Source organism: Camellia sinensis, chromosome 8, assembly GCF_055761805.1.
Source record: "Camellia sinensis isolate YWXY chromosome 8, ASM5576180v1, whole genome shotgun sequence".
Lineage (NCBI taxonomy): Eukaryota > Viridiplantae > Streptophyta > Magnoliopsida > Ericales > Theaceae > Camellia > Camellia sinensis.
Genome location: NC_138968.1, coordinates 191,169,009 through 191,183,311, shown reverse-complemented (window position 1 = coordinate 191,183,311; position 14,303 = coordinate 191,169,009). Strand labels below are relative to the sequence as shown.

Below are 14,303 nucleotides of genomic sequence, written 5' to 3'. Positions count from 1 at the left end.
AAACAAGGCATGACAGCATATTTCAAGACATGTATGCACTAACCATGTCCCTTATCATTGTGATGACTCAAAGGGACATGTGCCTCGGTTCTCGGACCACCAATCACGCATTTCCATGCATGATGGCCCAAGGAACCAAGTGTGCATCTTTGATTTCAAATGTATGCACACCAATCAAACAAATAAGGCCCAATTCCTATCACCAATTCAAGGAACAAGGCATGCATGCGAAATGCAATGCAACCTAGGCATACAAGCTAGGAATGCAACATGACATGGCAAGGCACTTATGCAATCATGCAAGCATACATAGAGCAATGCAAATGGATGCAAAGATGGACTTAAACATGAATTAGGCGACTCTAAAATAGGCCTAAAACAGTAGCCAAAAGTGCTAAAGAGTGAGAGCTAAATGGCATGCACACACACATGCTCATAAGGACCAACACTTAAGCATGAATCAAACAACATTCAAGCACACTTGAAAGAAGGAAACATGGACAAATTAGCATGCAACATGAGCCTTAAAATCATGTTATAAAATGATGCCAAATCAAATTATAAATCAAGCCAAGCATGCAACAAAAAGTCCAAGTGTTCAAGGCAAGTTGATAAGGCATTGAACTACACTTATCATGACCAAACATGGCATGCATTAAACAACTAAAAATAGATTTAGCATGTTAAAACAAAGCTAAAGGACTACTTAGATGGCATCTAAGTGGCCCAAATACAAAGGCATACACCATGGCCAAAACATGGAACATTGCAAAACATGCTTTCAAAGCATTAAAGAGACATGCGAGGCAATCAAACAAGCATGGAAATGGGACTGAAATGACATATAGAATGATCCCAAATCACCAAAACAATGCAAAGATGGCATGCTACACATGCACATATTCAAGGCCAACAAGCCCAAATGCAAAGGAGCCTTATAATGCATGCTAAAATCGACCCAAACGACTATGGACAGATCTAAAACATGGCAAAATAAGCATATAACCTTCACAAATACAAGCCTAAAACATGCTCCAACAAAGGCTAACAACCTAGACATGTTAAGGCACAAATATGGCATTACAAGGCAACTATGCTAAACATGCATGGAGTTCCAAAACCAACTTTAAATCATGTTATATCATGGATATATAAGCATGAAAAACAAACCAAACATGCTCAACACACACTCAAGCATAGGCTTCTTTAAGAGGCCAAAATGTGCCCTTTTCAAGGACAACAAGGAGAGGGGGTGGCCCTCTCCTTCTTGGGACTTCAAAGGATCATCTTCACCACTGAAATCCCTCAAGATTTCAGTGGTGAAGAGACCTCAACACCAAAATCCCGGAGCTAGCACAAAATGGCTCAAAATGAGGCCTTTTGAGGCCTAAGGGTGGTCAACACCTCTCAAACAACAAAACACTCTTAATAAACAATAAAGAGGGCTTAAAAATAGAACTTTTTTATGTTATACAATAATCACAAAAACAGCTCTAAGATAGGTATAAAATCAAACCAAAAATAGGGGAAAAAGGGACTAGTTTCTTACCCTTGAAGACCCCTTCACAAATGGTGCTCCAATGGCCTCCTTTGGCTTGAATCCAACACCAAAATCTCAAAACAAACTCTTTGGAACCTCAGCTCCAAGAGGAAGGTGAAACACTAGGTGTTTGTGTGCAATAGTAAGGCACAAAACACCTAGTGTGCAAAATGAGAGGGAAATAGAGATAGAAAGTGTATATCTAACCTTAACCCTAGAAAACCAGAGCTCTCCTCTGTCTTTTCTCTCTCAAAAATGTCTAAGCCTCCCTCTTTTTGCCTTAGAGAGAGCCCTCTCTATAAGCCTCTTGTAAAGCTTATTCAACAAGCTTTGCAAGAGGGAGATCCCTCCATACACGTGTATGGAGGGGAGAAAAAGTTATACAGCTGTCCTAAAATATCTGCAAAAGCAGATGAACAGCAATCGGCCGGCAAAAAATGCCATCTTGGCCAAACAAAGTGCCGACCGGCACAAAAAAGTGCTGACCGGCAACAAATAGTGCCGATCGGCAAACTATTTTGCCGGTGGCAGCAAAAACCAGCCGGTGGCCTCTAGCCACTGCTGGTGATGGGTGGGGATGGTCTACAAGCCCTACCCTGCCCTTCCAAGGCAAAACACAAGTGTTCGGTGCAAAACCGGACACTGAACGGTCAAGTTCGGAGATTCTGAGGTAGGGCGCGAGAGCCAAAACCTCCGGGAACTCCAAACAAACACAAACAAGGATAATCACCGAGTGTTCAAGCGGTGACGTCCGAGTCTTGAGGACGGTCAAAAATGGGGTGTCTACATATATATATATATTTATAACATTTTCCTTTTATTAGTCAAGATGGTAATACTTTTTGTCTGATTTATGAGAAATAACATTACATTTGTCATGTGTTGAATGGTGTGGGGTATTGTTCCTGTACCACCAAATAATCACTTCTAGTTTGAAGTTTTTAAGAAAATTTAATTCGTATTTTTTTTTCTTTTTATTAAATTTTTTTAAATATTTTGATCACTTTTTTATTTATTTATAAATTTTTAGATTTTTTTAGATATACTTAAAAAACATGAAGGTGTTGTTTGGTAACACTTACGTTTTCAGTTTTCTATTTATATTTACAAAAAATTAAAAAATTCAAATAAAAACTTGTTTGGTAAAATTTTTTATTTATAAATCAGTGGTCTCAGTTTATAAATTTGGCCAAAAAATGAAAACACAAAAAATGTGTTTCCGTTTTAAGTTTTCAGTTTTTGTTTTTTTTTTTACCACCCAACACTAGCCACCATCCACCACTATTTTCCACCATCGTCTTCCGCTACCACCACCCACCTGTCACCACCACTGACCACCAACTTGCCACCACCACCCACCACCCGCCACCACCACCCACCTACCACCAACTCGCCACCACCACCCACCCCTCGCCGCCACCACCACCACCCACCACCCGCCACCACCACCCACCTGCCACCAACTCGCCACCACTACCCACCCCTCGCCGCCGCCACCACCACCCACCTACCATTCACCCGCCACCACCTATCACCCGCCACTACCATCCACCGCCTGCCACCACCACCCGCCACCTACTTGCCACCACCACTCACCACTCACCTGCCACCACCAGCCACCCACCACAAAAAATATATATATGAATCAATGAATATATATATATATATATATGTATATATATAATTTTAATAATCTTTAAAAAATCTTTCAAAAATTGTTCAATACAAAAAATATATATATAAAATTTTAATAATCTTTATATTTTGGGAGCTTTTTTGATAAATCCATTTTTTAAGAGTTTTATTCCATCCAACCCATATTCTTTTTGACTATTCCATTAGGTCCAATTTGAGATAAGAAAACCAAAATACCCTTTTCATCTACTTATGTTCCATTTAGTTCACATTATTTTCTTATATTTCAATAAGTCCTATGGGTGACATAATTACCAAAATACCCTTAATGTGAATGTTCACACCGTCAATATAAATGTTTATATCGTCAATGTGTAAGGGCCCGGCTCATGTCGATCCTCGTGGGTGCTTGAAAAAATTCGAGTCGGGCCGGGCCAACCCAAAAGCCAAAAAAATAGGTCCGACCCGGCCCGTTGATAATATGAATATTCACATTGACAAGTTAACATTCACATTGATAGGAGTGTAAAATTGGTCTGCGGTCCGTGGGTGGCCCGAAACCAGCCCGTCTCCCGGGGCGAGCCCGGGCCGGCCCGTTCACAATATGAATATTCACATTGACATATTAACATTAACATTGACAAGAGTGTAAAATTGGCCCATGACCCGTGGGCAGCCCAAAGCCCGGGCCCGGGTCGGGGCGGGCCCGGGTCGGGGCGGGCCCGGGTCGGGGCGGGCCCGGCCCGGCCCGACCCGACCCGTTGACAATGTGAATATCCACATTGACATGTTAACATTCACATTGATAGGAGTGTAAAATTAGCCCGCAGCCTGTGGCCGGCCCGAAACCCACCTGCGGCTCGTGGGTTGCCCTGGGCGAACCCGGCCCGACCCATTGATAATGCCAATATTCACATTGACATGTTAACATTCACATTGATAAGAGTATAAAATTAGCCCGCGCCCCGTGGCTGTCCGAAACTAGCCCACGGCCCGTGGGCGGCCCAGGGCGGGCCCGACCCGGCTTGTTGACAATGTGAATATTCACATTGACATATTAACATTCACATTGATAAAAGTGTAAAATTGACTCGCGTCCCATGGGCGGCCCAAGGCGAGCCCGGTCCGGCCCGTTGACAATGTGAATATTCACATTGACATATTAACATTCACATTGATAGGAGTGTAAAATTGGCCCGTGGCCCGTGGGCGGCCCGAAGCCCGCCCGCTGCCCAGGGCGAGCCCGGCTGGGCTCGTTGACAATGTGAATATTCACATTGACATATTAACATTAACATTGAGAAGAGTGTAAAATTAGCCCGTGACTCGTGGGCAGCCCGAAGCCCGGCCCCGGGCCGACGCGGGCCCGGCCCGTTGACAGCGTAAATATTCACATTGACATGTTAACATTCACATTGATAAGAGTGTAACATTAGTCCGTGCCCCGTGGCTGCCTGAAACACGCCCACGGCCCATGGGTGGCCCGAGGCCGGCCCGGCCCGGCCTGTTGACAATGTGAATATTCATATTGACATGTTAACATTCACATTGATAAGAGTGTAAAATTGACTCGCGTCCCATGGGCGGCCCGGGGTGGCCTAGGTTTGGGTCCGGGCCTACCCCTGGCCGCGGGCGAGCTTCGGGCAGCGGACAAGTTTTACACTCCTATCAATGTTAATGTTAACATGTCAATGTGAATATTCACATTGTCACGGGTTGGGCCAAGCCCGCATCGGGTTGCGATCGGGCTTCGGGCCGCCTACGGGTTGCGGGCCAATTTTACACTCCTATCAATGTGAATGTTAACATGTCAATGTGAATATTCACATTGCCAACGGGCCGGGCCCGCCCTGGCCCGAGGTCGGGCTTCGGGCTGCCCACGGGTCACGGGCCAATTGTACACTTTTATCAATGTGAATGTTAACATGTCAATGTGAATATTCACATTGTCAACAGGCCGGACCGGGCCCGCCACGGGCGGTGGACGGGTTTCAGGCATCCACGGGGCGCGGGCTAATTTTACACTCCTATCAATGTGCATGTTGACATGTCAATGTGAATATTCACATTGTCACGGGTCGGGCCAAGCCTGCCTCGGGCTGCGGTCGGGCTTCGGGCCGCCCACGGGCTGCGGGCCAATTTTACACTCTTATCAATGTGAATGTTAACATGTCATTGTGAATATTCACATTGTCAACGGGCCGGGCCGGGCCTGCCCCGGGCCGCAGGCGGGCTTTTGGCCGTCCATGGGCCGCGGCCCAATTTTATACTCTTATCAATGTGAATGTTAATATGTCAATGTGAATATTCACATTGTCAACGGGCCGGACCGGGCCCGCCCCGGGCCGCCCATGGGCCGCGGGCGGGTTTCGCACTGCCACGGGACGGGGGCCAATTTTACACTCCTATTAATGTGAATGTTAACATGTCAATGTGAATATTCACATTGTCAACGGGCTGGGCCGGGCTGAGTTGGGCCCGCCTTGGGCTGCTGTCTAGTTTAATACTCTTATCAATGTGAATGTTAACATGTCAATGTGAACATTCACATTGTCAACAGGCCGGGCCGGGCCTGCCCACCGGCCGTGGGCGGGTTTTGGGCAGCTACGAGGCGCGGGCTAATTTTACACTCCTATCAATGTGAATGTTAACATGTCAATGTGAATATTCACATTGTCAACGGGCCGGGCCGGGCCCGCCCGGGTTGCGGGCGGGCTTTTGGCTGCCCATAGGCCGCGGCCCAATTTTATACTCTTATCAATGTGAATGTTAACATGTCAATGTGAATATTCACATTGTCAACGGGCCGGACCGGGCCCGCCCCGGGCCGCCCATGGACCGCGGGCGGGTTTCGCGCTGCCACGGGACGGGGGCCAATTTTACACTCATATTAATGTGAATTTTAACATGTCAATGTGAATATTCACATTGTCAACGGGCCGGGCCCGCCCTGGCTCGCGGACGGGTTTCGGGCTGCCCGCGGGCCAATTTACATTCCTACAAATGTGAATTTTAAAATATGAATGTTCACATCATTAAATTGCTAATCGTTGAAAAAATATTTATAAGGGTATCAAAATTAAATATAAGGGCATAAGTGTCCAAGAAAATAGTGTAAATCAAGAAAATGGACTTTATGGAATACAACTATACATACATGGGACTAAATGGGTTAAAAAATTCTTTCATGGATTTCTTGGGTTAAAACACTTATAAATTGGACTTATCAATAAAAATCCCTTATATTTTATTGCATTTAATGAATTTTTTAAAACTTTTTGAATAAAATATTGAAAAATACTAAAAACAAAAACGGTAGCGATTGGTAGCTCGAGAGCTTCGGCTCGAAATTGGCTCAAAAAAGTGAGAGAGAAGGGGATGAGGGAGAGAGAGAGGCTGGAGGAGGGCGGAGGAAGAGGAGGAGGAGGGACTGGAGGGGGCCAACATATCGGGGTGGAGGCGGAGGCGGGGGGCGAAGGAGGAGGAGGGGCGGAGGCGCGGAGGCTGCGACGACGATCGGCAGATGCGGGGCTGCGACGATCGGGCAAAGGCGACGGCGGAGGGCTGCGACGGACGACCTGCCTCTCTCTCTCTCTGGTTTCAGACCAGCACGACGAAGAAGAAGAAGGAAAAAAAAAAAAAAAAATAGCCCAAAACAACGTCGTTTTGGGCTGTCGAGCCGTTCAAGCTACCGCACTCTCGAGCTACCACGCATTTTCCAAACAAAAATATATATATATGAATCAATAACTCATAAAACTATTTTTTAAAAACTTTAAGCCAAATAAAATATAATTTATTGATCCGATCACATCTCTAATTTAATTATGATAAAAAAAAGCACGTCTGCATTTGATAGGTTTCGATCCAAACAACACTACTCTTTACTTATTGTTTGTGTATCATCAATAGTATAGTAATGATAAAATTTGCTTTCAAAATACATTTTTAAATTTAGGGCTGGTTTGGGGTGTCCTAAAAAAGTGCACTTTTTGTCTTTTTGGATTAAAAAAGTTGAGAAAAAAATATGAAGGTTTGGGTTAACTTTTTAGATTTTTATGAAAAAATGTGTATTAAAAAATTGTATGAAAAGAGTGTGTAAGAGATGAATAGTGACAGGTGGGCCCCAGCCGTACAAATCGGAAGGTGTGAATGGGAGTTGAAAATTATTGGCTAATTTTTATACAAAGCATTGGACGATTTTGTTTGGCCCGTGGGGGTCATCACGGGTCCCATTTTAATAATCTGAACCGTTCAATGTGTGTAACTCGTCGAACACTATGTACCTATCGATAGCTATCTGATCAGATCTATTTATTTTTCAATCATTAATTATAACACCATCCATTTGTTGTACATAACTGATTTGATCATATAGTTATCGATATCCGATCAATGTGATTTTTTGCAGACATATAGTACTCGACGATTTCTACACATTGAACGGTTCAGATTATCAAAACGGGACCCGTGATGACCCCCATAGGATGAGCAACGGTGTGTGTAAAAACCACACCCAATCATTTCTTTTTCATCCACTGCCGCACATATCAATTCGGTGAATAGTGATTTTGAAGAAAATTGATTTTTTAATTTTTTTTTTTTGGTAAATAGTGATATCTTTTTAGATTTTGAAGTAATTTTTTGACTTTTTGACTTATTTAGGATAAGCCAAACCAGCCCTTAGAGTTGTATTTTGAAAAAATAAATTCATAGATTAATTTAGTTACAAGTATTCAATTAAAGCCATGTTTTTAGACTCAAATATACATGACTTCAAGTCATGAATTTGCCGAGCGATTTTCTAAGAAAAAGAACAAGAGAAGAGAAAAATAAAAAGAAAAAAATTATATTTCATTTATTTTTCCATTCATTTTTCCTTTGCAAATACCTCTCAAACACATCCAAGATTCAAACACAATTTAATGATCTACGCTAAGAATAGCTTCAGATCTCCAATGCCTCGCTTTCTCAAACCCATTGATATAACTCTCATAATCTTCAATAGTCTGATCAATCTCTTCTTGAGTGTTCATTACAAATGGACCCAACTGCATCACCGGTTCACCTAACGGTTCACCCCCAACCAGAATAAATCGAAGCGGTTTCGATGACTTGTTCCAAGCCTCAAGCCCATCCCCGGTGCCCAGAAGAAGAAGATGGTGAGATGTCACAGCCAATGATTTTGAGTTACCAAACACCCCCTCACCTTCCAAGACATACACAAAGGCATTCCAAGAAACAGGTATTGGTTGCTCCAAATGGGTTCCAGGGTTGAGAGTGAAGTCCAAATACATGGTGGGTGTTCTTGTGTATATAGGTGACTTGGTTCCTAAGGCCTCCCCTGCTATGACTCTGACATTGACACCATCTTTTGAAGCTTCTGCTATGTCCTTGCTTGCTATTTCTTGATACCTTGGCTCAATCCTGTGAAAAAATATGATTTTTTTTTTTTTTTTACACGTGAGAAAAGAAGAAAATATATATATATATAATTGTGTTCTTTTACTATTGTGCTTGAATGAGGAACCATAAATAAAGAGAATATGTATGGGTTTTATTTTCAATATTTTGTATCTAAATGTGCGATTTAGTTATTTTGAAGAAAAAAAAAATTATACAGCAATTTTTTGTTTCTTAACAAATCTCGTCAATTTTTTATGAAAAAGAAAAGAAAAGAGTTTTTAATAGAGTTATTTTCCTCATACTTTTTTACTATTTCTTACATCTAAACAAGTGAAAGAGTTCTTTTTCTCTCCATGGCTTCTCTTTCTTTCTTTTTTTTTTGTCACCAAACCCTCTAAATTCAAGGGTGGTTGTTTCAGCACTTGAAACTACATGTGTGTTTAACAAAAATAATTTAAGCGTATTTGATAATCATAATTCGCATGACTTAAAGTTTAAATATTTCAAAGATTATTCACTAAGTAAATAAAGTGGGTCAACCTTTTTTTAGCTTCGACCAAACACTTCTCTCCCTAATCGAATTTTCTACTAAAAAGTCATGCGAGAAAATGATTCACACTTATCTCCTTGGTGAAGCTTCCCTGATGGTTCAGTCACACTCGGTGCCACAAAATGATTGAGAACTATGACCCAATTTCTTAGAAAACATGGCCCGATTTTTTTCTTTCTTTTTTTGGTTCCGAGTTTCTTTACATAGACCCAGAACGTTAATGGTTGGGGAGAAGGCTTAAAAATAATGAGGCAATTTTTCCCATAACAGAATTCGATTTTTATTTTTATCAAACATGATTGGATCAGTTTGAATTGGTCTGCAAACTTAATGACAAAATAACAACAACAAAAGCAAAAGTTTGATACCATGATTCCCATCAGCATAAAATTCCAACTATCTTTACTAAAGTGTAGAGCCAGAAGTCACAAACTCCATAGCAATCATTATCAAGAATGCCTTTTTTTTCTGTGGGATCCAAATGGAAGGCACACAAGGATAGGCATATGGGCCTTTGTCAGCTAGTTGCATGTAAAGCTCTTTTGCAAAAGCATCCATTATAATGCATCATTGGTGAAAAACCATTTGACTTTCCATTCATGCTATATAACAAAATATTGTGACTAACTAGTCCAAGACAAACACTCAGGTTTAATTGATATGCATGTTTGCAAATGATTCTATGTATCTGAATTGAAAATTTCTTTATTATCATAATTTTATACATTATCTACTTCTAGAATGGTGTGGGAGTGACAAACTTGTAAATTATGTTCATAATGATGAGTCTTGTATTTTTAAATGAAACTATCATAGTAAGACACGTCATCCGAGTTTATTCACAAAACTTGTACTGGATGACAAGATGAGCCGGTCAAAGTTTTCCTTTTATAAAAATATTAATTCGATATGATAGAGGGATTGATGTACTCACATTTTATATTTGGAGGAGAGGTTGATCCACAACTGTAAGCCCTTTTGAGTTCCCTGCGCTGCAGGCATTTCTGAATGAAGAATCCCTCTTCCAGCAGTCATCCATTGCAAATCACCTACTCCTATTGTCCCCTTATGTCCCTCAAAATCTTCATGTGTTACAGCACCCTAGTGACAAAAATAAGTTCTTTCAAGTTCTTTTGTTGTGTTTTTAGAAACAAAAATGATGAAAAGTTATGTAATACCTATTGTTTCTATTTTTATGCCAAGACAAAATAAATCTGAAGTGTTAACCAAGAAAGGGACTGTTTTTTAAAATTGTTTCTCAAATAAGTTTTCTGTATCAGTTTTTGTTTTCAAGAATAGAAAACGAAAACAATACTGAACTTGCAACATTTCAAATGTCATGGTCGGCCAGGTCTTCCCATTTTTATATGGAAATATAAGCACACAACTGCGTCTGGCCAAATTTTGTAGGACTAACCACACAGATAGTGTCCCCCCGCCTTAATTTAACCTAAATTTTTTTGTAGCTAAAAAACAAAAAAATGAATGGTAGTACTTTGTTTTAAGTTTCACAATCACATCAAACTGACTAATTACCCATAAATAATAAATGGATTAGCATTTTGTGGTTATTTAAAAAATTATAATCTAGTCTTGTGAAGAAATACTAAATGAGGCTGGTTAAACAGGAAAAACAAACAAAGAATGGGATCCTAGTTTCTGTTAGGTATGGAAAAAGTAATTGATGCATATATTTACCTGCAACATGTAGGTGACTGTTTCAAACCCTGTCAAACATAAAACAAAACAAACAGTCTCAACCCAATGTCAATCTCTTAATAAGCAGAGCAATCTTTTCTCCAGAAAAATAGAGAGGAAAAAAACAAGCATACCCCCCAAAAAATCCCAAAATGTGCTCATAAAATAAAATGTACGGTGAACTACAATCAGAATCAAACATTTCATTTTCTGGGTACTATTTGTGATGTTTTTGCAGGGTATCTAACATTTTGGAGAAAAAAATAATTTTTTTAAAAAAGGGCGAGAATCAAACCTCTGTGTGGATGATCAGGAAACCCAGCAGGTGCAGAAACTGCAATATCAACAAACAAACAAAAATTCAAACATTCAAAGATTTATTAAACAGGAAACAAATATACGATAAACATCATAAAAAATAAAAATAAAAAACAAAGAGTTTAGTGCAGTGGAAAACTGAAATGTAATGGGAAGCACATGTTCAAATCTCATAAAAAACTTAATTCACTCCAAACCACTCCATATCCAATAATTACTTGATATGTGTGGGATAAGATACTGGATTTACCGAAAACTTGTGGGAACAAATTTAGAGTTCAAATCTTATAAAACACATAATTCACTCCTAGCCACTTATGATTGTGCCCAATAATTACCCGTGGAACGGGTTACAAGATTTATTGAAAACTAGTTGGAACAAACCCAGAATTCTCATTATCAAAAAAAAAAAAAAGAAAGAGAGGAAAACATAGAGGCCTACCAGAGAATTCATCCAGCACGAGGAAAGGATCAAAGTATTTGAGTTCAAACCTGCAGAAAGAAACATAAGAAGAAAAAAACAAAAAAAAAAAAACCATTTAGGCATTTAGTCAACCAGCTGAGATCTTTAATGAAACAAAACAGCATTTCAAAGTTTGTCCAAAAAAAAAAAAAAAAAAACTCATTTAGGCATTTTGTCAAACAGCTGAGATCTTCAATGAAAACACATGACAACATTTCATAGTTGTTCCCACTCTGTTGTGTTGGGTCTTATTATTGTATCTTAGTAATATTACCTTCCTATGCTTCGTCTGACAATGGCTCCAACACCTTCATGCTGAGGCCTAGCCAGAAACTTTTTGACCACAATCCGAGGTTCTTTCAAAACATTCGACATTTTAGGACTCTTTTCTATTTCTTTCCTTCAATTACACACACTTGTCTGTAAGCAAACCTAAGATTTCCATTTGTATTTATAGAGAGAAAGACAGAGAGATGTGAATATATTTTGATTCATTCATTGGTGGGTCAAAGAAGAAAGCAAAATAGGACGTGACGTCAGCATAGCGTTACCATGATGCCTGGGTTTCATCATTGTATCCTAGCCGTTGGATTATCATATAAAGCTTCCTTTTTTTATTAAAAAAAAAAAAATTACGGCAAATTCTAATACCCCCCTTCCAAAGCAAGATAAGAAAGATCCTTCAAATGATACATTAGACCATCTCCAACGGTTCATCAAATCTGATATCAAATTTAAAATTTGATGAAAAAGTTACTTTTTTGAGCTCCAACGGTTTCACCAAATCGATATCAAATCCAGAATTCAGCAAATCTGGTACCAAAATGAGAACAGACGAAGCATTTTACCAAATCACTGTTCCTAACCGTTGGGAGAGACCAACCGGTCAACCAGCCGGTGGCCCGGCCGATTGACCAACCGGTCGACCGCCTAAATGTTCAAACGGTTCGAAGAAAAAGGTTCAACAGTAAAAAAAAAAAAAAAAAAAAAATTTGCCTAACCGGTCGATCACTAAAAGGTTCAAAAAGTTCAAAAAAAAATCAAAAAAAAAAAAAAAAAATTTTTGCTTAACCGGTCGACCAACCGGTTATCCCCGGTACAAATTTGATGAAAGTGCACCGTTGGAGCGAGTGGTATCAAATTGGTAAAATGGGTTATTTTTTACTCAAATTTGAAAAAAAATCTGATTCACCGTTGGAGATGCTCTTAGAGAAATTCATCAAAAATTATTAGCAAAAGCAAAAATATAAAATAAATTGTATTAGCTTCTAATGGAATCCATTAATTTTTTTAAAAAAAATATATAGTTATATAGAATCAAATGGCCAAATGAGATTTCAACATTACAAAAAAAAGTATAATTGGGGGCTTGACCATTTAAGAATGATATACCTGCTTTTGTTCAACCAAAAAACAAAAGATATACTTGTTTTGGGTGGGGGTTTGCATAGAGACGTGGGGGCATATGAGCCCACAAATGAATTCAGCATGATGAGCCTGGGCATTAGGCAAAATTATTGATTACCTGTAAAACATTATGTATCATATTTTAAATTAATCACAAATTTTTATATATTTTTATATTTTTTAATTATTTAACATAAAATTATAAGTTTCACTTTTTTTTATCAACCATAATATATGTAAACTAACACAAAATGTTGTTCTTGAACCAATCAAGAACTTCTTAGGCCATCTCCAACGGTGCATCAAACCCTACATCAGATTTGAAATTTGATGAAAAACTCACTTTTTCTCACTCCAATGGTTTCACCAAATTGATATCAAAATGAGAATTCACCAAAAGTTTCGCCAAAATGAGAATGCGTTGGTCTTTTACCAAAACACTATTTATTGCTGTTGTATTTTTATTACCGGATGACCAATTTTCGCAAAATTTTGTATAGATTTTACACTGGGAGGTCGACCAACCAGACGACCCCGGGGTCGACCCCTCGGATGACCCTAAGCTTTTTCTTCTGGTGTCATAGTGATGGCCTCTAGAGAAACCTTTAGTTGCATCAGCTCTAAGGTACAACATCAGCCATGGATACAATTTTGAGGTTTGGAGTTTATGACTAAAAACCCAACTTCCAACACCCACTTTCTTCTCTCAAACAACCTCAAAATAAGAAATCCCACACCAAGTTTGTTATCTAGATTGCTTAGAGCTTTTTGGGTTAAACCAGGGAATGGCTTCCCCACACCAAGTTTGTTATCTGCCTCTATTACTTTGTGATTTAGAGAACAATCTGCTTCTTTACAACATAGAACCAGAACATCTTAGAGAAAATAAAAATAAAAAAAAACAAGTTAGATGATATAAAAAAGGTAATCCAGAAAAATAAGGAAATAGAGGGATTGAACCTATATGTGTTGTGGGATGCATTTAATTATAATAATAAAAGAAACAGATCAGTGAAATAAATATTCTAGGCATATAAATTATATAAAATAAAAATAAATAAAAAATAAAATATTATCACTGGGGTTGTATATAGTAATTTGTGTTTTGTAGTGGGTGTGATTGACATGCTTGAAAGATCAAAACAATCGGATCGCTTCTCCTCAACGTCAAGATAGAATGCAAATCAAATGTTACACTCAGTTCACAATTTAGCAATGTCTACTAACAAATAAAAGGTTTTGACAGGAATAATCAGGAGGGAAAAAAAAAATAAAAATCGTAAGCC

At 39.3% G+C, this 14,303-nt stretch overlaps 1 protein-coding gene across 1 annotated transcript; it reads right to left on the bottom strand.

Moving 5' to 3' along the window:
* Positions 1–8,008: 8,008 nt before the first annotated feature.
* LOC114323607 (RmlC-like cupins superfamily protein) lies at positions 8,009–12,249 on the bottom strand. The gene is made up of 6 exons (XM_082884452.1): positions 11,885–12,249; positions 11,590–11,639; positions 11,125–11,163; positions 10,830–10,858; positions 10,066–10,232; positions 8,009–8,602 (listed from the first exon to the last, which is right to left on the bottom strand). Exons 1-6 carry the CDS (start codon positions 11,983–11,985, stop codon positions 8,098–8,100), a joined length of 891 nt encoding a protein of 296 aa, XP_082740578.1. The 5' UTR covers positions 11,986–12,249; the 3' UTR covers positions 8,009–8,097.
* Positions 12,250–14,303: the final 2,054 nt, after the last annotated feature.

Excerpts from the sequence above, each read along its gene's own strand:
- LOC114323607 (XM_082884452.1), bottom strand. The coding sequence starts at position 11,985 with ATGTCGAATGTTTTGAAAGAACCTCGGATTGTGGTCAAAAAGTTTCTG. Across the intron at positions 11,640-11,884 it reads GTCAGACGAAGCATAGGAAG|GTTTGAACTCAAATACTTTG; the intron begins GTAATATTACTA and ends TTCTTTCTGCAG. Across the intron at positions 10,859-11,124 it reads TCCTGATCATCCACACAGAG|GGTTTGAAACAGTCACCTAC; the intron begins GTTTGATTCTCG and ends TATGTTTGACAG.